The sequence below is a fragment of the Pongo pygmaeus genome, chromosome 18 (assembly GCF_028885625.2).
Source record: "Pongo pygmaeus isolate AG05252 chromosome 18, NHGRI_mPonPyg2-v2.0_pri, whole genome shotgun sequence".
In the NCBI taxonomy this organism is placed as follows: Eukaryota; Metazoa; Chordata; class Mammalia; order Primates; family Hominidae; genus Pongo; species Pongo pygmaeus.
In genome coordinates, this window is record NC_072391.2 from 22,298,954 (window position 1) to 22,324,735 (window position 25,782).

General features: G+C 46.7%; 1 protein-coding gene and 1 non-coding gene across 3 annotated transcripts; one reads left to right on the forward strand and one right to left on the reverse strand.

Annotated features, from left to right (window-relative positions):
• Window positions 1-4,412: 4,412 nt before the first annotated feature.
• On the reverse strand, window positions 4,413-25,371 carry UMOD (uromodulin). Of its 2 annotated transcripts, none has more exons than XM_054454248.2 (11): window positions 25,344-25,371; window positions 23,299-23,488; window positions 21,083-21,859; window positions 20,869-20,976; window positions 17,557-17,765; window positions 15,458-15,606; window positions 12,494-12,739; window positions 8,680-8,842; window positions 8,035-8,116; window positions 6,859-6,900; window positions 4,413-4,737 (listed from the first exon to the last, which is right to left on the reverse strand). In XM_054454248.2, exons 2-11 carry the CDS (start codon window positions 23,384-23,386, stop codon window positions 4,676-4,678), a joined length of 1,926 nt encoding a protein of 641 aa, XP_054310223.1. In that variant the 5' UTR covers window positions 23,387-23,488; window positions 25,344-25,371; the 3' UTR covers window positions 4,413-4,675. The 2 variants fall into 2 exon arrangements, with proteins under 2 accessions (XP_054310223.1, XP_054310224.1); XM_054454249.2 differs by lacking the exon at window positions 25,344-25,371 and adding an exon at window positions 23,670-23,829.
• Window positions 18,519-18,625, forward strand: LOC129016446 (U6 spliceosomal RNA). The gene has a single exon (XR_008494835.2). It is a non-coding gene; the product is annotated as a U6 spliceosomal RNA (small nuclear RNA).
• Window positions 25,372-25,782: the final 411 nt, after the last annotated feature.

The following is a 25,782-nucleotide window of genomic DNA, read 5'->3' on the forward strand; positions in this document are numbered from 1 at the left end:
AGTCACCCCAGTGGTCACTCTTAACCTTCCCATTCCTCTTAAATGGTCTCTTCAGCTATCATCACCCACTCACACCACCTTTCTCAGCAGATATCTGGTACCCTACTTCAAAAACAATTTAGGCCACAACACTGACCTTGCTCCTTCCCCTATAAACATATAAATACTGGTCTCCATCCTCCACCCCTTCCCCCTCCAACTTCTGATAAGGCGATCTTCCTGCTTTTCAAAGTCAGTTCCTCCATCCCTCCTCTGGCCTCTCCATTCCAATCTGAACCATGTAGCTACAACTTTATAGCCAAATCCACTGGGTAGTTTGTTTCTGCTCCTTTGTGATTGGATTTGCCTACTGCTTGTTCAGGGTACCTTGCATTTCCTTGACTCCGCATGGTAGTATTTTCTTGATTTTCCTGTTTCTACTTGGAGATTTCTGCTCTGTTGCTACAAGATCCTGTCCCTAAGAATGCTGGTTAGGTCCCATTTTTCTTGTCACTTCATAAACTCTCCCTGGGAGGTATCAAGTTATCTCATGGTTTCACATACCATCTCCAGGCTGGTGAGTTCTGAATCCACATCCCCAGCTTTTGCTACTCCCTTCAACTTCAGTTCCATCTACCTATTGATTGCTGGACCTCTCACTGCCAGTGAGATGCTTGAGACATCTCAAACTCAGCAAGTGCAACTCTGAGCTCATCAAGTCCCCTAAATCTCCTCCCCCTCATTGTATAATCTATTTTAATCAAAGGTGCCACTCGCCTCCCAGTCATCCAAGCTGGAAACTTGGCCTCTTCCTTTCTCCCTCTGCTCCCATTTCCAATAATCCTTTCTTCTCCATCTCCACCTCACCAATCCAAATTCGGGCCACTATTCCTTATGAAGGTAATTTTTTTTTTTGAGCAAGAGTCTTGCTCTGTTGCCCAGGCTACAGTGTAGTCACGTGATCATAGGCTCACTGCAGCCTTGATCTCCTGGGCTCAAAGAATCCTCCCACCTCAGCCTCCTGAGTAGCTGGGACTACAGTTGTGGGCCACCACATCTGGCTAATTTTTAAATTGTTTTGTAGAGGCAGCATCTTGCTATGTTGCCCAGGCTGGTCTTAAACATTTTGGGTTAAATTGTCTTCCTGCCTTGCCCCCACAAAGTGCCAGAATTACAGGCCTGAGCCTCTGCGTCCTGTCCAGAGTGATTTTAATAGCTGCCTAACAGGTCTCCCTGCTTTCATTCTTATCATTTTTGTTTGTCTTCTCCCCTGCAGCCAGAGGCCAGTGTACCATCTGTCAGCATTATCTCCCATTCCCAGCACTTCATGCTCCCTGGGATCTGACCCCTCTTTCCAGTTCCAACCTCACCTGCAACTTTTCCACCACACATTGCGTGCTCCAGCATGTGGTTGTCTGGCCTCTTCCTCATCTTCAAGCCTTTGCATATGCTATTCCCTCAGCCTGCATCACTCTTCACCCAGCCTCCTCCTACGTTATCACCTCTTCCAGGAAGCCTTTCCTTTTTTTTTTGAGATGGAGTTTTGCTCTTGTCACCCAGGCTGGAGTGCAATGGCATGATCTTGGCTCACTGCAACCTCTGCCTCCTGGGTTCAAGTGCTTCTCCTGCCTCAGCCTCCTGAGCAGCTGAGATTACAGGCACCTGCCACCACGCCCAGCTAATTTTTGTATTTTTAGTTGAGACAGGATTTCACCATGTTGGCCAGGATGGTCTCGAACTCCTGATCTCAGGTGATCCACCTGCCTCAGCCTCCCAAAGTGCTGGGATTACAGGCATGAGCCACTGTGCCCAGCCCAGGAAGCCTTTCCTAACTCCACAGGTACTCCTCTTCTCTGCTCCTAGGCCTCTCAGGGCTGATTCCAATTACAGTCACCTGCCAACTTATCTGTCTCCCTGTGAAGGCTGTTAAGATCTTTGTGGACAGAGGCCAGGTGTGGTGGCTCATGCGTGTAATCCCAGCACTTTGGGAGGCACTTTGGGAGGCCAAGGTGGGCGGATCACTTGAGGTCAGGAGTTCAAGGCCAGCCTGGGCAACATGGCGAAACACCATCTCTACTAAAAATACAAAAATTATCCGGGCATGGTGGTGCATGCCTATAGTCCCAGCTACTCGGGAGGCTGAGGCAGAAGAATCGCTTGAACACAGGAGGTGGAGGTTGCCGTGAGCTGAGATCACACCATTGCACTCTAGCCTGGGCAACAGAGCGAGACTCTGTCCCCACCGCCCCCCGCCAAAAAAAAAGATGTTTGTGGGCAGGAAGCCTGTCTCTGCAGTCCTAATCAGTACCTAGTAAGTACTTCTTGAGTAAACACATGGACAAATTCATAAAATGCATCCCCAGATCCTCTGCAGTGAGCAATTCTTCAAACTTACGGCTGTCCAAGTGTAGTCAGTCAGCCTTGTAGGAAAGACACAAGATCCTATCTCAGGACCTTTGCACCTGCTATTCTGACTGCCTGCAATGCTATTCTTCAGATATGCCCCTGGTTCACTCCTTTACTTCTTTTAACCTCTGCTCAGCAGAGGGACTTTCTCTGATCATTTTATGTCAAATAACACCCACATTTCTCTATCCCTCATCCTTGTTTTTTCATCCCCCTCAGAACTTGTCACCATCTATCATATTGCACATAGTTATTATTTAAATGTATCTGCCTTTTAAATGTAAGCTCTCTACCAGCAAGGGCTCTCTTTTGGTTATTTGCTCTTTCCATGGTACATATAAAATTGCCTGGCATTGAATTTATGCCCCAAATATCTGTTGAATATAATGAGCTGAATAATCGATAGAAAACAAGAAAGGCAAAGAAAAAGAACTGAGGGACTGAAGGAGTAATTCTGATGTACTTTCTATTTATCCCAGCTCTTGTCTTTGGTCCTTGTCTTTACTGATCTTGGCCAAGATTTTTCCTTTATGTTTTGTTGTATTGGAGTGCAAGCACAGATGGATGTGTACACCATCAGCCACTGACTGACCATGGCCTGACAGTGGACAGGGAGGGGCTGGGATCAGCCCATAGTCTTCCTCCACAAAGCTCTTATGTCAAGGTTTTCTGTGCATGTCTGTGTGATAAGAGGCCCTTGACTTAAGACACACTGTCCTAGCAGCCCGCATTTGCTGATACACACGTGTGGATTTCCCTGGGATCAGAAAGTTCCAATAATGTACCAAGGAGGGCCTTGGCCTCTCCTGAAAAGCCACAGCTGGAGTCCAGGGAAGCAGCTGGTAGCAGAGCAGACAGTTCCCATCGAAATTGGCTTTCTTCTATCCACTTGGCACAGATGTCCAGAGACCAATGGGGTATCTGGGTCTCCTGGAACCAGCCGCCCCATCCTGGAGGACCCCCATACCCCACAAAGCATCCTCTACCAATGGGGATCATTGATCTCTTCTCCACTCTTGATGTGTCCCTGGAAGTTGGTTTTCCAGGGAATCTTCTGGATTGTGAGGGAGATGTTCAATGATTGGAGGGAGTTCTGAGGACATTGCAGGCACCTGACCTTGACTTGCTTATTCCTTATTACCCCTAAGGACTGGGAGACTCCTGGAAGCAGGGACTTACTCATCAGTATTTAATTGTCTGTCTTATTCATCAGTGTTTCCCAGCACTAGAACAGTGTCTGGCACATATGACATGCTCAGATAAATGTTTCTGGAACACTGAAGGAACCCTCTGAGGACATCACTATTGTCTCCATGATACAGAACCAGCAGGCCCTGGTATACTTACATTTATTTTTCCTTTTTTTTTTTTTAATGACAGAGTTTTGCTCTGTCACTCAGGCTAGGGTGCATTGGCACAATCTCAGCTCACTGCAGCCTCGACCTCCCAGGGTCAAGAGATTCTCCCTCCTCAGCCTCCTGAGTAGCTGGGACTACAGGCACGTGACACTATGCCCAGCGAATTAAAAATTTTTTTTTGTAGGGGCGGGTTCTTGCTATGTTGCCCAGGCTGATCCAAACTCCTGGGCTCAAGCGATCCCCACCGCCGACTCGGCCTTCCAAAGTGCTAGGATTACAGGTGTGAGCCACTGCATCTGGCCTGTGCTGTCATTTCTGAAATGTCTGACCTACTTAGTATTACTTGTTCAAGTTCCCTCTCTCCTACCAGACAGGAAACTCCAAGGGGGGCAGGGATTGTGTCTGGCTTGTTCACTGCTATATCCCTGGCAGCTGGCACATAGTAGATGCTCAGAAAATACGAATGAATAAATGGATGAAGCTCAGAGACACTGTGTATCCTATCTAAGGTCACACAGCAGAACCCAGTCTCACTGAGCAGACTGTGAACTCCATGAGGACAGTGTAGGGGGTTATTTTTTCCCACCGTGGGATCCTTAGCACCATACATAGTGCCTACATGGTAGAGTTCAGTAAATACTTGTTGAATGAATGGATGACTTCAAAGACTGAGATTTAAAAATCATTATTTTGCCACACTCTTTGAGGAGATGGGGGCCTCAGGTACACCGTCACAAGTCCTATTTTGAGAAAAAGCAGCATTTAAAGACACAGGCTGTTTCTCGATAGCCAGGATTAAAAGGGAGAAAAGAAGGCAGGCTGAACAAAGCATGAACTTTCTTTTCTGTGGCTGGAGCACTGGCCTGCATCATGCTCCCTGCCCAGCAGGAAGTGAGATGGCAGCCATGGAGCACAGGGCTTTCCACTGTCAGTCACTGAAAAGTCAGGGTCAAGGTGGCCGAGAGAAGCAGAGGCAGCCAGACTTTCAGGAGCCCTGAAAAGAAAACAGTTACAGGGCAACTGCTAGTACTGCTGTACTTTTGTGCAAATTAACATAAGCTGCCTCCTCTAGACTGACCAATCAGAAGAGGACACCCTCCCTGGGCTGCTCTCCTAGAAAAAGGAAGCTTCCTCCTTATCTGCCCTGAAAAAGGTGGACCGATTTGAAAAAGATAATCTTTCCTCTGGCACTAGGCTTGGTACCTCCTCAAAAGGGCAAAGGGCATTCTTGTGCAGTGCCCAACCTATTCAACCATCCTTAGAGACCTTGGGGGATAGTCACAGAGGGCAAGCCTCTTAGGAGTGCTGTGACTCTCCATCTCTGAGCTCACCAGTACTGGGCTGAACTAGTTCAGGTCAAATGCCTGGTTAGCCGGGTGGGGTGGCTCACACCTTTAATCCCAGAATTTTGGGAGGCCAAGGCAGGCAGATCTCCTGAGGTCAGGAGTTCAAGACCAGCCTGGCCACATGGAGAAACCCCATCTCTACTAGAAAATACAAAAATTAGCCGGGTGTGGTGGTGCACGCCTGTAGTTCCTGCTACTGGGGAGGCTGAGGCAGAAGAATCGCTTGAACCCAGGAGGCAGAGGTTACAGTGAGCCGAGATTGCACCACTGCACTCCAGCCTGGGTGACAGAGCAGATTCCATCTCAAAAAAAAAAAAAAAAAAAAAAAAAAAAGCCAAGTTAGTGTAAGAACCTCCTTGGATCCAGGTACCAGTAGCTGTTGCATAGATTTGCTTTGCACCTAGATTTTTAGACAATTCAGTAGCCATGAAAACCATGGGCCATAAAAATGCCACCTGTCCCTGGCCTTTGTGGTCAGAAAAAGCAAAGAAGCAGAGAAGCAGGGTTCTTGTTTGGCTGTTGTGTTCACCCCAGCACTAAGCATGGTTCTTGGCACATAGTATTACTCAAGGACTATTCATCACCTATTGAATGAATCTAGAAAAAGGTGTTAGAGAGGAGCCTTGGAGCTTCAGGAAGTGCCCAAGATACAGATCTGGGGTATGTTCATATCCTTTGGGTACAGGTTTCCAATAAGTGTGTGTACATCTGCACACACAAATATGCATGCAGACAATTGCAGCTTTCTGTGCGTCTGTACATGCAAATATAAATGCACGTATGTGACCTTGTGTGTGTGGGCAAACATGTCTGGATGACCTACATTCTCATGTGCTTATCTGGGCATGCCTGTGTCTGTGTGCACATATGTACTATTGGGACACAGCATAGGTATGTGTGCATGTGTACAGCCCTAAGTCCAGGCACTCCAGGCATTTCCATAGATACAGTTGCCTCTTCAGAGCTCAAGCCCAGCCCTCCAGCACACCCTGGGACCCTAGGGAGTTAGAAGAGCAAAGAAGCAGAGAAGTGGGGTTTCTTGTTTGTTGTGTTCACCCCAGAACTAAACATGGCTCTTGGCACATGGTAGCACTCAAGGAATATTTGTCACCTATTTTTTTTTTTTTTTTTTTGAGAGTCTTGCTTTGTTGCCAGGCTGGAGTGCAGTGGCACGATCTTGGCTCACTGCAATCTCTGCCTCCCGGGTTCAAGCCATTCTCCTGCCTCAGCCTCCCAGGTAGCTGGGACTACAGGCGCACGCCACCACACCCAGCTAACTTTTGTATTTTTAGTAGAGATGGGGTTTCACCATGTTGGCCACGATGGTCTCAATCTCTTGACCTCATGATCCACCCGCCTCAGCCTCCCCAAGTGCTGGGATTACAGGCATGAGCCACTGCTCCCGGCCTATTTGTCACCTATTGAATGAATCTAGAAAAAAGTGTCAGAGAGGAGCCTTCGAGCTTCAGTAGGTGCCCAAGATGCAGATCTGGAGTGTGTGCATATCCTTTGGGTACAAGTTTGTAATAAGTGTGTGTATAAAATAAGTGATCTGTATACTGGGGCACATATCCCAGCTCTTGCAATTAATAGATAGATGCATGATCTCAGTAGAACCACTCAGGTTCTCTGAGCCATTCTCTTCATTTAGAAAACGGAACTAGTAACACCTCCCTTATAGAGTTGCTATGAAGCATTACAAGTTAACAGATAGAAGCCCCCCAGGAGAGTTCTGGAACAGGTCCCATGCAGAAAGGATCTGAACTTACCCAAGCTGCTAAAAGCAGCCCTTGAGACTGTGGCCTGGACACCTTTGGAGGAAAACAGAAGGGTCAGTGAATAAAGAATGCATGAGATTTGGCAAGCATCCTGGGAGAAACCCCTTCAATCTACTTTTCACTTCGCAGCCAGACTGATCTCTTCAAAACCCAAATCTGATCATGTTATTCCCCTACTTCAGACCCATCAGGGGCTCTCACTGCTCTCAGGAGAAAGGTCCCAACCCTTAGCAAGAACTGCAAGGCCCCACAAGGTCTGTAGCAGCTCATCCCACCAACTCCCCTGGCCTTCTCTGAGTTCCTTTAACAGGCCAGGCTCCTTCCTGCCACAGGCCCTTTGCCCAAGCTGTACTCTTGAAACCACCTTTGTAAAATTATGACTGAGACAGTGAAAGAGAGCCAACCTAGCCAACCCCATCTTGGTTCTAACTTTTAAGCTGTCCTTGTTCCTTCCTGGGTATAGGCTGAACTAACTTTGGAAGGAACTTAGTTTATAGTTTAAAACAAAGATGATAACAGCCCTTTCCAAAAACAAACCTCCTTCTTGCCTTGGGGGCTAGACTGCCTTTGTAGAACTAAGAAATTAGCTACAAGATTAAAAATTAAGGTTTAGGAATCATGCAGCTGGAGGCTACAAGATTCTGACCCTTCCTAAACCACTCCTAAGATCAGTGCTTGAGATATTTTGCAGACCCTGCACTTAATGGATCAACTGGCACCACCCAGATCCCACACATCTACATGGGATTATTCAAATGGCAACTTCTTCACTGATTCACAAACTCCATGGGAGCAGGGCCATCTACTTCTGCTCATCACAAGACCTCCAGACACAGAGTAGGCACACATCGACTACAAATATGAATGTATTATGTGGCCTCATGTGTGTGCAAACTTGTCTGGATGATCTACATTCCTACCTGCCTGTCTGGCCTCCCCTGTGTCCTGTGTCACATTCATCTACAAATCATATTTGTGCAATGAATGGGTGTATGAATGGGAATAGTAAAAGGAAGGCAGTCTGTATTCCACCTTGCCCCAGAGGATCCACTTGCTCCCAGTTCTTCAGAGCTCAGTAAGGTGCCAAGGTGCCAGGCTCTGTTATCCCTCTTCCTCTCCAGAGATCTTTCCCAGCCAGGAATGTTGAGGAGCGAGTGGCTCTCTTACCTTTCCGTGTGATGGGACCCAAGTTCAGGACACGGGATTGATCTATGACACTCCCACTTCGGAATCTGGTCCCAGAGCAGGTCTACAGGGAGAGGGCAATAGAAAAACACCCTCCGTGAAGGAGCCTGAATGTGGTTCTGCCACGTGGAGTGGACTGCCCACCTCACAGGTGCCTTCCCCTGCCCCAGGCAGAAGTTGTTAGGAGACCTGTATACCGGGGCTCATGCAGGTCCCAGCTCTGCCATTTGTTAGATAGATGCATGATCTCAGGCAAGCCACTGAAGTTCTCTGAGCCCCTCTCCTCATGAGGAAAGGGAACCGGTAATACCTCCCTTATAGAGTTGCTGTGAAGCATTAAAAACTAACACAAATAAAGTGGGCACAGTGCTTAAAAATGTCAGCTCCTGTTATTTGAACGCAAGCTTGTAGATAAGCCAGAGCTTTTACCAGCCTGCCGCACTTCACTGATCCCACCTGATTTCCCCTGCAGCTTAGGTTTCCTGCCTAGCCACGCCCACCTCATCTTATTGCTCATTCTATCCCTCTGGTAAAAGAGGGAAACAGGGAAGAAATATTGATTTGTTTTCTTTGTGGCCAAATGTCTTTTGTTATAAGAGATGGGCTGGGGGAGGGGAGGCGACTCACAGGCTTGCACTTTTCATTCATGGTGTCACAGAGATAGACTTCACAGTGCAGGTAGACTAGGTCATAGTTTCCAGCAAACCGGAACATCTGGACGGAAAATCGGCCCTGGGAGGACTCCCCATTCTCCACCACTTGGATAGTTGAGTCTCTAGTGTGTGGGCATCTGGGAGGGTTACACATCATTTAGTGTGGTTGGTTAAACAAAGATTCTGGAGTCAGACTTCCTGGATTCAAATATTGCTCTGTCACCTTTTAGCTGTGTGACCTTGGGCAACTTATTTAATCTCTGTGTACCTCAATTTCTCCATCTGTACATAGGAAATAATCGCAGCCCATGTGATAAGACAGCTGTAAGGATTAAGTTGGTTAATTTCTCAAAGTGCATAGGACTGTGTGTAGCATGTCATAGGTGCTTTATATATTTGATACTAAAGTGAAACTGTCATCAGTGCAGAGCTGAAACTATCCAAAAGTCAGCACTTCCTGATTTCCCAGGAATGACATTCAAAAATTATGAGCTGCTATGTGCTATCTATAATATGCCTGGTATAATTGTAACAATGGAAACCTCTGGGTACCGAGAGCCACTGATGAAATTGGAGTGTGTGCACCCATCTGCACATATACACAATTGCACTCAAACACAGTTACAAGGAGAAACCCAAAATAGAGCATGCAGAGACTCCTACATGTGCTGGGCTGGGTCAGGATATCCATGGGCATTCTGGGGAGGCAAACTGGGCACCCTCTCTGCCGTTCCGCACTCTTTCCTCAAAGTTCATTTAGGTGGGAGGCTGAACACTGACTGCAAAACTGACAAGGGACCTTCTGGGAGTGTTTTTCACTCTTAGCTCTGTGTCTCCCATAATTCAGATCTGGCTCCAAAAGTGCAGACTCCACCTGGCAAGAGAAAAGCGCTGAGGTTAAGTAGACTCAGCTCCTGAAAGGCAGACAGTATGGCCTGTGAGGGCTCCATGTGCTCAAGCCAACCTGGACATCCATGTGTCCCCTCTAGTCACTTTCACTGTCTCCCCAACTTGTCTCCTCTTTTCATGCCTTGTGATGTTCTGATACCTGTCCTAGACTGGTGGTTCTCACTCCAGCTCCTACACACACCCAGATGGAAACATAGACACATCCTACATTTTTCCTGCTTCTTTTTCAAAACTTTTCAAGTTTTCCACAATGTCCCTGCTGTACTTTTATTTTATTTTCAGATGGAGTCTTGCTCTGCCACCCAAGCTGGAGTGCAGTGGTGCGATCTTGGCTCACTGCAACCTCTGCCTCCCAGTTCAAGCAATTTTCCTGTCTCAGCCTCTTGAGTAGCTGGAATTACAGGTGTGTGCCACCACGCCTGGCTAATTCTTGTATTTTTAGTAGAGACAGGGTTTCACCATTGACCAGGCTGGTCTCGAACTCCTGACCTCGTGATCCACCTGCCTCGGCCCCCCTGCTGTATTTTATTTTTTTTTTCTTGAGGTGGAGTTTCACTCTTGTTGCCCAAGCTGGAGTGCAATGGTGTGATCTCGGCTCACTGCAATCTCTGCCTCCCAGGTTGAAGCGATTCTCCTGCCTCAGCCTCCCGAGTAGCTGGGATTACAGGCACCCACCACCATGCCCGTCTAATTTTTTTGTATTTTTAGTAGAGACGGGCTTTGCTCTATTGGCCAGGCCAGTCTCAAACTCCTGACCTCAGGTGATCTGCCTGCCTCAGCCTCCCAAAGTGCTGGGATTACAGGCATGAGCCACCGTGCCTGTTATACTCATGAAAAACAAGTTTTAAAATCCCAGCATAGCAGGTATTATTTATCCCCATTTATGTCTGAGAACAGAAAAACCCAGAGAGATGAGCTAAACTGTTTCTTAAAGCTAAGAAATGGCAAAGCCAAGATTTGAACCCAAATATCTGTGATACTCCAATCAAGGTCATGCCAACGGTTTCCAACTTTCAGTTCTTTTTTTCTTTATTGAGATACCACCTTTATGAGCATTTTCCTGTGTGTCTCAACATCTGTATTATTATTTACTTACTATTTTTCTTTAAATCCACTTGTATTTTTTACTGAAATACATTTATTTACTAGAAGAATCTTTAGGTCATGACTTCAAATGGCAGACAAGTATCACTTACCATAAATAGAACAGGACCATACAATGAGGACAAGATCAACAAAAGAGTTGTATTAAGTTTGAGTTAGACACTGTTAATTGCAAAATGCTCTAAAACAGACTTCTGCTTTATTTTTATTGCAAAGGGAGATTCCAGATAACAAAGAGGTGTGAACCTCACATTGGCACTCACCTGAAAATATTCCCTTGAGGTAACCAGGCAGAAACAGACCACTGTCTCTCAGGAATGCTTTTTCTGACAATGCAATTAAAATTGCAAAAGTCTCTCCTCTCTTGCTTTGTTTCTTCTATAACCTCTTTGTCATTAACATACTACATATTTCACTTTCATTTAATCGTTGGCCCTCCCCCTTTAGAATATAAGCTGTGTAAGGGCAGAGGTTTTTGTTCCTTCTATTTACTGTGAAATCCACAGAGCCCGACACACGGGAAGCTTCCAAAAATGTCTTTTCAACTTATGAACGAGAAAGTGAACCACTTTCTCATGGTAAGATTCATAGTCATCGAGTGCCTCTTGAGTAAAAGGTAGCACACTTGTGTCCTAGCTTCAATTGGCCCTTGGCTAACCATGCCCACGCCTTACTCCTCCCCCAGGTGCTGGGCTGCCTGCTGCCCTGGGCAAGCCTTTCCAACAAGTTTCTTACCATTTTTTGAATTATAAACCCTACTCAGCTCTCTGGTGAAGCTTGTACATCCCTCCTCAGAAATAATATTTTTAAATGCCTAAAATAAAATATTTAAAAGATTATAAAGGAAATCAATTAAATTGAAGCACCATCCTCAAAATATGAAAAACATTTGCTAGCTGGGTATGGTAGTGTGTGCCTGTAGTCCCAGCTACTCATGAGGCTAAAGCTGGAGGATTGCTTGAGCCTGGGAGGTTGAGGCTGCAGTGAGCTATGATCAAGTCACTGTATTCCGGCCTGGGTGACAGAGTGAGACCCTGTCTCAAAAAAACCAAACCAAATCAAACAAACAAACAAAAAAAAGACATTTGAAATACAAAATGCATTATATCTTTGTCTGCGTGTGTATATATATATGTGTATATATATATATAAATACATAAATATATATTTGCCAATACCTATGTATTAGATAATTCGTTAAATAATAAGGTCTAGTGAAAATTCTAACGCTATAGTAACTAAAAAGTACTGATGACTATAAATGGCTTCACACGACCTGCTAATATTTCTGTAGTTTGTTGCCTGTATTTGGATGGGAATGCTAAGGTTCAGCTAAAGGGTAATGAATATAAAGATGCAATTTTCCGGCCAGGCGTGGTGGCTCACACCTGTAATCCCAGCACTTTGGGAGGCCAAGGCGGGTGGATCACTTGAGGTCAGGAGTTCAAGACCAGCCTGGTCAATATGGTGAAACCCCATCTCTACTAAAAATACAAAAATTAGCCAGGCCTGCTGCCCTGTGCCTGTAATCCCAGCTACTTGGGAGGCTGAGGCAGAAGAATCACTTGAACCCAGGAGGCGGAGGTTGCAGTGAGCCGAGGTCACACCATTGCACTCCAGCCTTGGCGACAGAGCAAGACTCTGTAAAAAAAAAAAAAAAAAAAAAAGAAAAGAAAAGAAAAAGAAAAAAAAAAGATGCAATTTTCCTCCATCCAAGTCCAAACACCCGCTCTGAATTCTACCCATGGGTTCCCATGTAGGAACCTTTGCCTTACCTGTCCTGGATGATGAAGTACTTCAGGGGGTCCGTGGCATTGCCACTGGGTGTGGCATAGCAGTTGGTCATGAGCAGTGCAAATCGGGACAGGTCGCCCCCATCCAACATGGTGCCCACGTAGAGAAAAGCCTCAGTGGACAGCGTCACGGAGGAGCCTTGGTAGGGCTGCGTGTAGGAAGGGTTCTGGAAGAGGGCCATCCGCACGGTGAACATGCCGGTCCCGCCCACTGTGATGTTTAGAGCACTGCCAGGGGAGAAGGGCTGGTGAGAGGTTGGGGCTGAGAACATCTGCAGATAGGCCATCTTCTCTGATTTGCATTCCTGGGCAGTCCCTTGCAGTTATTTGCATTTTTATCCAGCAATAAGACTGGAACCCACCAACTGTTGCTTTGCAAACCGCAATAAACACACACAGGTCAACTTGGGATCTAGATAAAATGCAGGCTCTGATTTGGTGAGTATTGGGGTGGGGCTCAAGGTCCTGCATTTCTGACAAGTGCCTGGATGCTGCTGATGCTGGTGGTCTATGGATCAATCACATCTCAAGCAACAGGTCCAGTCCCTCACTTGCTACTGCCGTAGCCTTTGCTACCCCTGTAGCTTTCAAGATGGCAAAAAAAAAAAAAAACACAAATTATTGACAGAAACACCTGGATTCCTTTTTTGGTCTCAATCTAGAACAGGTTAAAAGGGATTGAGCTATGATGAGGCCTACAACTTGCGTCCTGGCCTCCATCATGATGTACTAACATCTACATCAGAAGATTGAGTTTTATAAATGAGTTATTTTTAACCACACTGAAAACAGCCACACTGATGTGAACTTCACTGGATGATCCAACAAAGCACATTGTAAGGCTGATGCCGCATGAAATAAGGCACATGAGAAATACTCCAAAATGTGGAAGTCCATTTTACAGATGAGAACTGAGTTATCAGTGAAGACTGGGGTGAGATGTCTAACTCAAGACAGAGAGAGGGACCAGGTGCTGTGGCTCATGCCTATAATCTCAATATTTTAGGAGGCATAAGCAGGAGGATCATTTGAGGCCAGGAGTTTAAGACTACCCTGGTCCACATAATAAGACCCTGTCTCTATAAAAATATTTTTTAAAATAGCCCAGGGTGGTGGCATGTGTCTGTAGTCCTAGCTACCTGGGAGACTGACGTGGGAGGATTGCTTAAGCCCAGGAATTCGAGACTTCATTGAGCTATGATTGTGCCACTGCACTCCAGCCTGGGTGACAGAGTGAGACCCAGATTCTTAACAAAACAAAACCATAAAACAGAGAGATGTGGGCACACTTGTTGTTCCCCAGAGCCTACCAGGCCGAGGACGGGGCCACATTGCTCCAGGACACTGCTTGGCCAGGTGAGGCTCCAGCCAACAGCTTGCAATGAGCACCCTTCTTCCTCCAAGTCAGCTGTGCACCCTCATCAGTGCCCAGCATCCTTTCCTGAGTCTGGGTGGCCAAGAGAGCAGAAAACCACGGGCAAGCTTCGAAGGGAAGGTCATGGTCAAGTGGAGGCTCTGGACCTGATGTCTGAATCCCAGCTCTATCACTTGCTCGACTTTACAGCTTTGGGTAAGTCACTCAAACTCCTGTGAGCCTCAATTTCCACATCAGTATAATGGGAATAATAATAATCATGATACTTTTATCTCCTAGGGCTGCTGTAAGAGTTTGATGAGATGTTCCAGGCAGAACAATGGATATAATGCCTGAGATATAGTAAGCTCTCAATACATCTTAGTTCTTGGCAGGGCGCGGTGGCTCATGCCTATAATCCCAGCACTTTGGGAGGCCGAGGTGGGTGGATTGCCTGAGGTCAGGAGTTTGAGACCAGCCTGGCCAACATAGTGAAACCCCGTCTCTACTAAAAACACAAAACTCAGCTGGGTGTGGTGTTGGGCACCTGTAATCCCAGCTACTTGGGAGGCTGAAGCAGCAGAATCGCTGGAACCTGGGAGGCGGAGGTTGCAGTGAGCCGAGATCATGCCACTGAACTCCAGCCTGGGCGACAGTACGAGACTCCATCTCAAAAAATAAATCAATCAATAAATAATCAATAAATCTTATTTCTTATTACAACTATAATTTTCCATCATTGGCCTGTGTTTTATCCTATTTGAAGATTTTCAATTTTGTTTAGCAACAGGTTCCTTTTAAAAAAATAAAATAAAGTATTAAGTGGCACCCAGTACGAATAGTTTACCCCTGTAGGCACTCTGCCAGGGCACCTCCCTTTGCCCCTACCAAGACACTTGCAAAGAGCATAATTTTTAAAACCCTCTTTAATCAAATTCCTTTCATTCACAGAGAAGGAAGGAAGTTGAGATCCAAATATGAAATATGATTTGCCCAGAGTTCCATAGCAGTCTGGACTGAGACCATTCCTGCTCTCCAGCACAACCACCCTACCCCTTTGAAAAGTAGAGACTCTAATATTTGATTCCCATCTGAATCATCTACATCAGTTTAATGGTTGAATCTGATTCACATCACAATCATAGCTCTATGCAGCCTCAAATTCCTGGGCTCAAGCGATCCTCCCATATCATTTGATTCTTAGAGTACTATTGTACTCTAAGAAAGGCAGTGCATGTATGGCTAAACCCATTTCACAGATGAAAATATTGACACCTAGAGAGGGACTGTCAACTTCCTAAAGCCAGGTTTAATAACTCATTCAAGCTCATACAACTAGTAAGTGACAGAGGTGGGGATTGAACCAGGCAGTGCTCTGACTCTGTCCCCCACTGGCCAGGGCATAACCATCATTTATGACAAAGTCTAGATTTGAACCTGGGCTCCAGAATTCCTGGCTCTTCCACTGGGCAACCCTGATTCCCAGCCCTCACTCCCAGCTCCCTGGGGGTGGCAGTTGACAGGGAAGCTCATGGTTAAGGGGTTTGGGGATAGAATCATCTAGGGGCCCCAGGGACCCTCTCTGGCCACACCTGACCACTGGCTGTAGAGAGGTCTTCAGGCTGACTTTCATGTCCAGGGGGTAGGAGCACGCAAAGTTGATTTTGATGTTGCGGTCACGGATGATGATCTCATCTGCCAGGTAGAGGGTGTTGCTGTAAGTGGCGTGGGTTTCATTCCTCTGTTGCAGGGAACGGGGGTGGGGGGGTGGGGATGAGAGAAAGGGGCATGAGAATCTGAATAGGACTTCAAAGCTAAATCTGCTAGTCTCATATCTGGCTACTTGTGAGCCGCTCTCCTAGTCTCCTTGATAAAAAGCTGCCTGTGGCCGGGCACGGTAGCTCACGCCTGTAATCCCAGCACTTTAGGAGGCCGAGGCAGGCGGATCACCTGAGGTCAGGAGTTCGAGACCAGCCTGGCCAATATGGTGAAACCCTGTCTCTACTAAAAATACAAAAAATAGCCGGGCATGGTGGTGGGTGCCTGTAATCCCAGCTACTCGAGAGGCTGAGACAGGAGAATCGCTTGAACCCTGGAGACAGAGCTTGCAATGAGCCAAGATCGTGCCACTGCACTTCAGCCTCGGCGACAGAGGGAGATTCCATCTCAAAAAAAAAAAAAAAAATCCCACAACAGTTAAAAACTCCCTGTGTAGCCTGAACTATGAGCCAATTAATCATCTTTTCTTTATAAATTAGAAAAAAAAAGTTACAACAGCAATGGCCATTCATGCGCACATGTCATTTGCCAGACCCTGTGTGGAATACCCCTCCTGAGTCATTGCATTGGTCCCTTCAGTGACCCTAACAGGTGACGCTACCACATCCCCGCTTCCTGGACAAGAAGACAGAGGTTCATAGTAACAGATTCACTGAGGGATTGCCCACAGTACGTGACATCTCACAAACCTAGACTGTTTTCAGCACCCCGTGCTTCCTCTCTTGAAAACTGAAAACCATATGCCAAGTCATCATCAATGGAATTTCAAATGCTATCCTTGCAAAATGACATTAATTATTTCTTTTTGTTTGTTTGTTTTGGGACAGAGTCTCACTCTGTCACCCAGGCTGGAGTGCAGTGGCGCAATCTTGGCTCACTGCAACCTCTGCTTCCTGGGTTCAAGTGATTCTCCTGCCTCAGCCTCCCGAGTAGCTGGGATTACAGGTGCCCACCACCAGGTCCAGCTAATTTTTGTATTTTTAGTAGAGATGGGGTTTCTCTGGGTTGGCCAGGCTGGTCTCAAACTCCCGACCTCAAGTTATCCACCCGCCTTGGCTTCCCAAAGTGCTGGGATTACAGGCGTGAGCCACCATGCCTGGCCAACATTAAATCTTTCTTTCTCTTTCTTTCTTTCTCTTCCTTTCCTTCTTTCTTTCTTTCTTTCTTTCTTTCTTTTCTTTCTTTCTTTCTTTCTTTCTTCTTTCTTTCCTTCCTTCCTTCCTTTCTTCCTTCCTTCTCCCTCCCTTCCTTCCTTTCTTTCTTTCTTTCTTTCTTTCTTTCTTTCTTTCTTTCTTTCTTTCTTTCTTTCTTTCTTTCTTTCTTCTCTCCTTCTTTCTTTCTTTCTTTCTTCCTTTCTTTCTTTCTCTTTCTTTCTTCCTCTCTTTCTCTTTCTTCCTTCCTCTGGTAATGAGAGAGGTGGCAGGAGATAATGCTCCACTCACACAAACATTTACCTCTGGGTTTCATTTGAGGAGGCCTCTGTAGGTGAGGTCCTGGTTCTCTGTACATTAAGGATACAGACCTTGCTTTCCAGGACCACTGGAGACAAATAGACCAGTTTCTGAACCCAATGCTGATGCCTACTGGCTGGGACTATCCCTACTATGGCCCTACTTTTCCCATCTGTAAAATGGAGAATTATCACCATGCATTGCTCTCTTTATTTGAAGCTGATGTTTACTGAGCACTTACTGTGTTCAGTCACTGTCTTAATCACTTTAACACATTAATTCATTCAATCCTCTCAATACACCTGTGGAGTAGGTACCATTATTTCTCCACTTTACAGTTGATGAAACTGAGGCACAGCCAGGCTAAATAACTCCCCAAAGCTTCTATAACTAGGAAGTGATAGAGCTGAAGCTTGAACCAGGCAGTGCTCTGGTTCTGTCCCCCACTGGCCAGGACGTACCGTCAACACTGTCCCACAGGGGCCATCCCGGGCTGGGGTCACTACAGACACCCAGTCCCGGTTGTCTCTGTCATTGAAGCCCGAGCACCGGCTGTCACTCAGGTACATGAAGACCTTGTCGAAGCCCAGACTCTTCAGCTGGCACTTGCCCAGCGACACCTTCATGTCATTGGCCCCACATTCCAGCCTGTGCTCCAGGAGGGAGATATCTGAAAGAGGTTAGGCGGGATTGAGGGCCTGTGTCTGTAGCTTGGGGGCCCAGCACATCCCCAGGGGCCAGGTCCAGCTGGCTGGGCTGACCACCATCTGGAAGTGCTCAGCATAGCCTTGAGCTGATCTCTCCCCTCCCAATGTGTTGGCGACTCAAGATTGGACCTCTGACATCAATGGATACATCCATTGATCAACCACTCAGTCCTGGGTTCCCCAAAATGTGGGTTATATACCAAATGCAGGAGGGTTTTGGGGGGTTTTGATGTCCCAGCATTAAATAACAATGAATACTAGTTTAAAAAAATAAAAAGTCTGGATGCGGTGGCTCATGCCTATAATCCCAGCACTTTGGGAGGCCGAGGCACGCAGATCACTTGAGGTCAGGAGCTCGAGACCAGCCTGGCCAACATGGTGAAATCCCATCTCTACTAAAAACACACACACACGCACACAAATTAGCCAGGCGTGGTGGTGGGCACCTGTAATCCTAGCTACTCAGGGGGGCTGAGGCAGGAGAATTGCTTGAACCCGGGAGGCAGAGGTTGCAGTGAGCTGAGATCGTGCCATTGCACTCCAGCCTGGGTGCCAGAGGGAGACTCTGTCAAAAAAGAAGAAAGAAAGAAAAAGAAAGAAAGCAAGAAAGCAAGAAGGAAAGGGAGGGAGGGAGGGATGGAGGGAGGAAGGGATGAAGGAAGGGAGGAAGGAAGGAAAAGAGAGAGAGAAAGGAAAGAAAGGGAAGAAAGAAAGAAGTGCTTGCTTCAGCAGCACATATACTAAAATTGGAACGAAACAGAGAAAATTAGCACATCCCCTGAGCAAGGATGACATGCAATTTCGTGAAGCGTTCCATATTTTTACAAAGGGCTAATATCCAGAATCTACAAAGAACTCAAACAAATTTACAAGAAACAAACAACCCCATCAAAAAGTGGGCGAAGGATATGAACAGACACTTCTCAAAAGAAGACATTTATGCAGCCAACAGACACATGAAAAAATGCTCATCATCACCGGCCATCAGAGAAATGCAAATCAAAACTACAATGAGATACCATCTCACACCAGTTAGAATGGCAATCATTAAAAAGTCAGGAAACAACAGGTGCTGGAGAGGGTGTGGAGAAATAGGAACACTTTTACACAGTTGGTGGGACTGTAAACTAGTTCAACCATTTTGGAAGCCAGTGTGGTGATTCCTCAGGGATCTAGAACTAGAAATACCATTTGACCCAGCCATCCCATTACTGGGTATATACCCAAAGGATTATAAATCATGCTGCTATAAAAACACGTGCACACGTATGTTTATTGCAGCACTATTCACAATAGCAAAGACTTGGAACCAACCCAAATGTCCATCAATGATAGACTGGATTAAGAAAATGTGGCACATGTGCACCATGGAATACCATGCAGCCATATAAAAGGATGAGTTCATGTCCTTTGTAGGGACATGGATGAAGCTGGAAACCATCATTCTTGGCAAACTATCACAAGGACAACGAAACACCGCATGTTCTCACTCATAGGTGGGAATTGAACAATGAGAATACTTGGACACAGGAAGGGGAACATCACACACCAGGGCCTGCTGTGGAGTCGGAGGAAGGGGGAGGGATAGCATTAGGAGATATACCTAATGTAAATGACGAGTAAATGGGGGCAGCACACCAACATGGCACATATATACATACGTAACAAACCTGCACGTTGGGCACATGTACCCTAGAACATAAAGTATAATAAAAAAAGAAAGAAAGAAAGAAAGAAAGAGAAAGAAAGAAAGAAAGAAAGAAAGAAAGAAAGAAAGCTGCAATTGCTTTCTACCCTTTTCACATCAAGGGGACAGTCCCAGCTTGCCACTAATGTCTTTAATGCCATCTACTCACAAACTTCCCTCTCTCTCTCTTTTTTTTGAGATGGAGTTTCTCTCTTGGGCGGCAAGCCCAGGCTGGAATGCAGAGGTGCCATCTTGGCTCACTGCAACCTCCCAATCCTGGGTTCAAGTAATTCTCCTGCCTCAGCCTCCCGAGTAGCTGGAATTACAGGCATCTGCCACCAGACCCGCCTAATTTTTGTATTTTTAGTAGAGATGGGATTTTGCCATGTTGGCCAGGCTGGTCTTGAACTCCTGACCTCAGGTGATCCGCCCGCCGCGGCCTCCCAAAGTGCTGGGATTACAGGCATGAGCCACTGCGCCTGGCCCACTAACTTCTGGCTCAAACAGAGAGCAGGCCTCGGGCTCAGAGTTTGGGGCAGGAAACAACATCCAGCTAAAATTCTTGTTTAATTTTTTTAAAAATTAAAGTATTTTTCTAATTTTTAGTATTTTTTTAAAATTTGTTTTATTGAAGTATTACACAACTGCTGGAATTTAGTAACCTTCTTTTCTTTTTAGTAACTTTTATTTTTACTGTTAACTTTCTATCTAAGGTAAGCATAACTTGCCACGGACAGATGAAGTCGTGACCATCAACATTCCAAATTTGCTTAAGAGATTCAGTCCATTAGAAGAAAAACAACTTAATAAAAGTCATGGCACAGGTAACACTTGGATAAAGCAAGTGAACCAGGGTGCCAATTGTAAAGTTGGCACTTGGCTGTAACTAAAATCATGACTGAAGTCTGGAAAATACTATTTTCATCTTCAATAATTGTACCTATGAGAAATCTGAGGCTTGTGCCTGGCCCAGAGTCCTGAGCTGATTGGTGGACTGGTCACCAGGCCTGAGTTGATTGGTGGACTGCTCACCGGGCCTGTGTTCTGGTGCTGCAGGAATAGGGCTCAGATGGTCTTTGGCTCCCAGATGGCAGCAACGTGTGTGCCCACTGTGGTGTGGGCCTCAGAAAGAAGGCTGGGTGCGAGGAGGTCCCCAAATCTTTGGGAGCTTTGAAGTCAACTAAAGGGAGACTCAGGGAGCCCCAGAGAGCCTCTTGCCGGCTTTAATGGGTATTAGTGGATCTTCTGTTTTCACTCAGGTTGGATATGTATCCCCTGCGTCATACCCATATGGCCCCAATCTCACAGGGGAGGAATATGTCCCTCCCCCAGGCAATGACAGGTTTCTCAACAACCCGCTTCCTCCCCACTGGCCTCACCAGTGATGTTGAAGTCCTGTTTGCACTGGCAGTGCCATCTGCCATTATCCGATTTGCAGTCCTCGTCTATACTGCACTCCTCACACGTCCCCTCCACGGAGCTGGGGTCTGCAGGGTCACAGGGACAGACAGACAATCAATAAGGACGCACCCCCGTCCTCTGCAGTGCCTATCCAGGCCTGGGATGAGGACTGCGGGGAGACTCCCGGCTGACCTGTGCAGTATGCCAGGTGACACTCGGGGGGCGCTGTCAGGTTGTAGACGTAGTAGCCGCCGGCACAGGCCTTCACCTGGACCGACGCATCCCACAGGCAGCAGTGGCCGCTCCAGTGCGCGCAGGCCTTGCGGCTCACGATGCCCTCGTCGCTGGACGGGTGCGTGCCATTGAGCCACATGGGGGCGGCCGTGTTGCAGCGCAGGACTGGCACGCAGGTCTCGGCCAGGCGCGCACCGCCCTGGCCCACGAAGCGGTACCAGCCGCGCAGGTCCGTGTCGCAGGCGTAGCCCTCTCCGTACTCGGTGCTGCGCCAGTACTCGTCCAGGGTGCGGTGCGCCTGGCACGGATCCGCGCACACGAGCGCGTCGCCCTCGGGCACGCAGTCCAACCCCGGCCCGCAGGAGCCCGGGGAGCACTCACAGTGCCATCCATCCCCCCGGTAGCCCGCGGGGCATACGCACAAGTAGTTGCCCACCACATTGACACACGTGGCCAGGGCGTGGCAGTGGCTAAGCCCAGGCTCCGCGCACTCATCCACGTCTGTGCAGCCGAGACCGGGCGACAGGCGGAAGCCTTCGGGGCAGACGCAGGAGAAGGAGCCTGGCGTGTTTACGCAGCTGCTGTTGGCGGAGCAGTTGTGAGCTCCAGGAATGGCGCACTCATCCAGGTCCACGCAGGTCAGGCCGTCGCCGGTGAAGCCCTCCTGACAGGTGCACGTCGTAACGGCCTCATCCTCCGTGCAGGTGGCATTGCTGTGACATTCAGAGCACCATCCTGTGGACAGAAGAGCCCAGCCTCAGAGTGTGGGCAGCTGGGCCTAAGGCCACCCAGAGATCCTTCCCTCATTCTCCAGGGAACTCATATTATTTTAAAGACTTATTCCCTAGAGGGCTCCCTCCAAAACAAGGAAAGAAGCAAAGAAACAAAACTCCTCTGATGATGTCAAGCTTCCACCATTTATCCTGTGTTTATTTCATGGTATTTTTTTAACTTTATTTATTTTTTTGGAGAGGAGTCTTGCTCTGTCGCCCAGGCTGGAGTGCAGTAGTGCGATCATAGCTCACTGTAGCCTCCAATTCCTGAGCTCAAGCGTTCCACTCCCTCCGCCACCACCGCACCCTGCCTCAGCTTCCCAAAAAGCTGGGACCACAGGCACGTGCCATCACACCCAGCTCCACCATTCATTTTTTGTGTTAAGCATTGCTTTCAAGCTGTCTTCTTTTAAAATAGCCACATTCCCACATTCAGAAAAGTAATGCACAGAATTCCTATACATTGGTAGGATTTACAGTGAACCTGTTGCCCCTCCCTTCCTTTGCACATTTTATGTTTTCTGCCAGATCTGCTTCCCTGGCTGGTGAAACCTTCATCAGGACCCTGCTCAGTGTCGCCTCCTCTCTGAGGAGTCCTCCAACTCCACCTGGCAGGGCAGTTGTACTTTGTTCCTCCGTAATAAAAATAACCATTAAAAAAAATAAGCTGTTGTTTATTAAGCAATTACTATGTGCCAGGCAATAGGATGTGCACTTTTCACTCACTATCTTGTTGAATACTTCCCAACGGCCTCGTGAGGTCAGTTTTTATGTATCCTTATTTTAAAGATGAGGAAACTGAGGTTCAGAGGGATTAAGCCCCTTACTCCTTTGGTAAGAAGTAGAACCAGGATACAAACGCAGATGGCAGGACCACAAAATATGTGCTTTTAACCGGGACACCACAATAGTATTCATCGTGCCCCAATGTACTCCAAGGAGAAAATGAAAGTGGGGTGAGAGTAAATCTCAACCGAATGGAATGACCTCTTAAGGTTGAAAGGGAAGGTGTTTGGATCCTCCTGCATGGGTTCAAATCTCCTATGTGATAGAATATGTTTCTGACTTCCAATAAAGGGCCTGCAGGCCTTAGAGATGTTCTAGCCCCTTGCTTTTCAATGTGTGCTCCAGGGACCCCAGTATCAGCATCGCCTGGAAGCTTGTTAAAAATTCAGCATCTCAGGTCCCACTGCAGATCTGCTGAACCAGAATCCGCATTTTAGCAAAATTTCTAAGTCAGTCCTGTGCATATTGAGTCTAAGAAATGGACTTAGAATGAAGACAATGCAAGTCTCAAGTGCGATAGGAGGATTGAGATCGCCTCTGACAGGTGCTACATGCTGCCCCTACACAGTCACACATACACATGCATACACACATATACAACGCACACACACTTACTTGCTTCTGAGGTGTTAGTGGCTGCAGTTGTGATGAACCAAGAAGCCACCACCACCATCAGCATCCAAGTCAGAGGTGGCTGCCCCATCCTTTCTGCTCTTCCCAGCTACTTCTGGTCTAGAGAGCACCTGCCCAAAGCAAGACAGGTTGGCCCTTTGAATTTTTCCCTCTGTCTCTGATGTCTGGTGTCCTGTGAACAGAGATGGATGGGACAAATGCATGATGTAACTCTCCTCCCCACAGCTGGGAGGAGTGCTTTGATTGTATAGTATAGAACTCCAGAAGGTGTCACTTATATCGACTAAAAAAATTGCATAACACTGCAGCCCTTGTTTTGCTGGGACTTTACCCCGTGTACTCCCCCTCCTTACCTCACCAACATCCCAGTCTTGGCTCCCCAAGTCTCAACACATTGCACATTTTGAAGAACTCAGTCATTTGGAGCAGGAAGTAGCAAGATGGAATAGTGTTCTGGACTCACCACTTTACTGAAGGCAGCTTTGGATTTTAACTGATCCTCTGCCTGGAAACTTTCAATTTGCCTGGATGACTTATTCATTCAACAAACATCTATTGAGTAGCTACATTGTGCCAAACAGGGAGCTATTCACCATGGAGAACAATGAACACGGCAAAGTCTGCTCCTTCATACAACTCACATATTGTAAAGAAGTGGCTTGTGACGAGCAACTTGAGAGGTAATTAACCTTCACAATGCATTTTAATGTTTCTGGAGTGGTCACTTACTATTTCTTTCAATTGGAAAAATAGTCCAGGGTGGATGCCAGTATTACCCCAGTGTTTATAGCAGCAAAATAGGGTGGCATGTTGGTTAAGTATGTAGGAGCTGCAGCCTGCACCTGGGGTTCAAATCCCTGTTTTACTGATCACTAACACTGTGATATGGGTATTTCAGCTTACTAAGTCTCCGTTTTTGTCTGTGAAATGGAGATTGTTGCTTTCACAAACTGAATATCTATGATGGGCCAGGCTCAGTTCAAAGACGTCCATGTGCTCAAAGGCATTGGGTCCTAGAGCAATGTTTTCCAGATCTTTGTGACCATGATGTACTACAAGAAAAACATTTTATGTCACCAGGCGCAGTGGCTCACACCTGTAATCCCAACACTTTGGGAGGCCGAGAGGAGTGGATCACGAGGTCAGGAGTTTGAGACCAGCCTGGCCAACATGGTGAAACCCCATCTCTAATAAAAATACAAAAATTAGCCGGGCGTGGTGGTGGGTGCCTGTAATCCCAGCTACTCGGGAGGCTGAGGCAAGAGAATTGCTTGAACCTGGGAGGCAGAGGTTGCAGTGAGCTGAGATCGTGCCACTGCACTCCTGCCAAGGCGACAGAGTGAGACTCCATCCCAAAAAAAGAAAGAAAGAAAGAAAGAAAAACATTTTATGTCATGATCTAGCGCAGTCGCTTCTGCATGTATGTGCACACACACATAAAATAAAAGTTTTATAAGACAATTGATATCCTTACTATATTAAGTCATTTAATTCTTACCACAACCCTATGAGATAAGTATTATCCTAGTTTGCAGATGAGAAAACAGGGAAACAAAGAGGCTAACGGCTTGCCTCAAATGTGTATTGCTTACTGACATATTCTATTATAGTTAATTAAAAGAAGTCTTTGGATATAACCCACAAAAGGAATGATTTTATGACCCGCTAATGAGTTGCGACCTAAAACACTGCATATTGTCACTGGGATTAACTAAGATGACATATGTCAAGCAGGGCCCAGCACATAGCAAGTTGTTCATTGTTGTATCCCTGGTACCTGGCACATAATAGGTGCATAACTAATATTCATGGAATAAGTCAAAAAATAGTAGTCATTGTTACTAGGACAGAGAGGATCAAAGAGAGGAAAACTAACTTACTAAAGATCATGAAGCCAATAATTGGAAGAATAATGACTCAAATTCAGGTCTGACCCCAGTGTCCAAGGTCTTAATTTCCTCTCCTACCTCCCTCAAATAGAATGGGGAGAAGCTGGGCTAGGAGAAGATAGCTACAGATAGCCTTACCTGAAGCCAGAAAGGTAGAGTTAGTCTGGTCACGATGTGCCTCATACTTATATATACACATTTGCCCCAGGCTGGCAATCTCTCCTCCAATTAGTCTCTAGTTCTGTTTTTTGATATTGTTTTCTTGGGGGTGGAATATTTTTTCCTCCTGGCATAATGTTTGCTTTGTCCAAGCTGTGAGGTTGTTGTTGTTCTTTTTCCTAATAGCTAGAGACCCCAAATGATTGACATTGGGGGGTCACACCTGTGCCCGGAAGTACAAGGTCACTGTTTTGCACCTTCTCACAGCAAGAGATTCCTTAGTTAGAAATTAACTGGGAAAGCAGTGCCAAGGTGCTGGGCTTCTTCTTGGTCACTGACAAGGGCAGGGTGGGCCCAAGGAGCCAGGCAGAAGCCAGTATCTGAAGCCAGGCTGCATAAGGACAAAAGGGATATTCAC

Excerpts from the sequence above, each read along its gene's own strand:
- UMOD (XM_054454248.2), bottom strand. The coding sequence starts at position 23,386 with ATGGGGCAGCCACCTCTGACTTGGATGCTGATGGTGGTGGTGGCTTCT. Across the intron at positions 21,860-23,298 it reads CACTAACACCTCAGAAGCAA|GATGGTGCTCTGAATGTCAC; the intron begins GTAAGTGTGTGT and ends TTCTGTCCACAG. Across the intron at positions 6,901-8,034 it reads GGGTCCCATCACACGGAAAG|GTGTCCAGGCCACAGTCTCA; the intron begins GTAAGAGAGCCA and ends TTTCCTCCAAAG.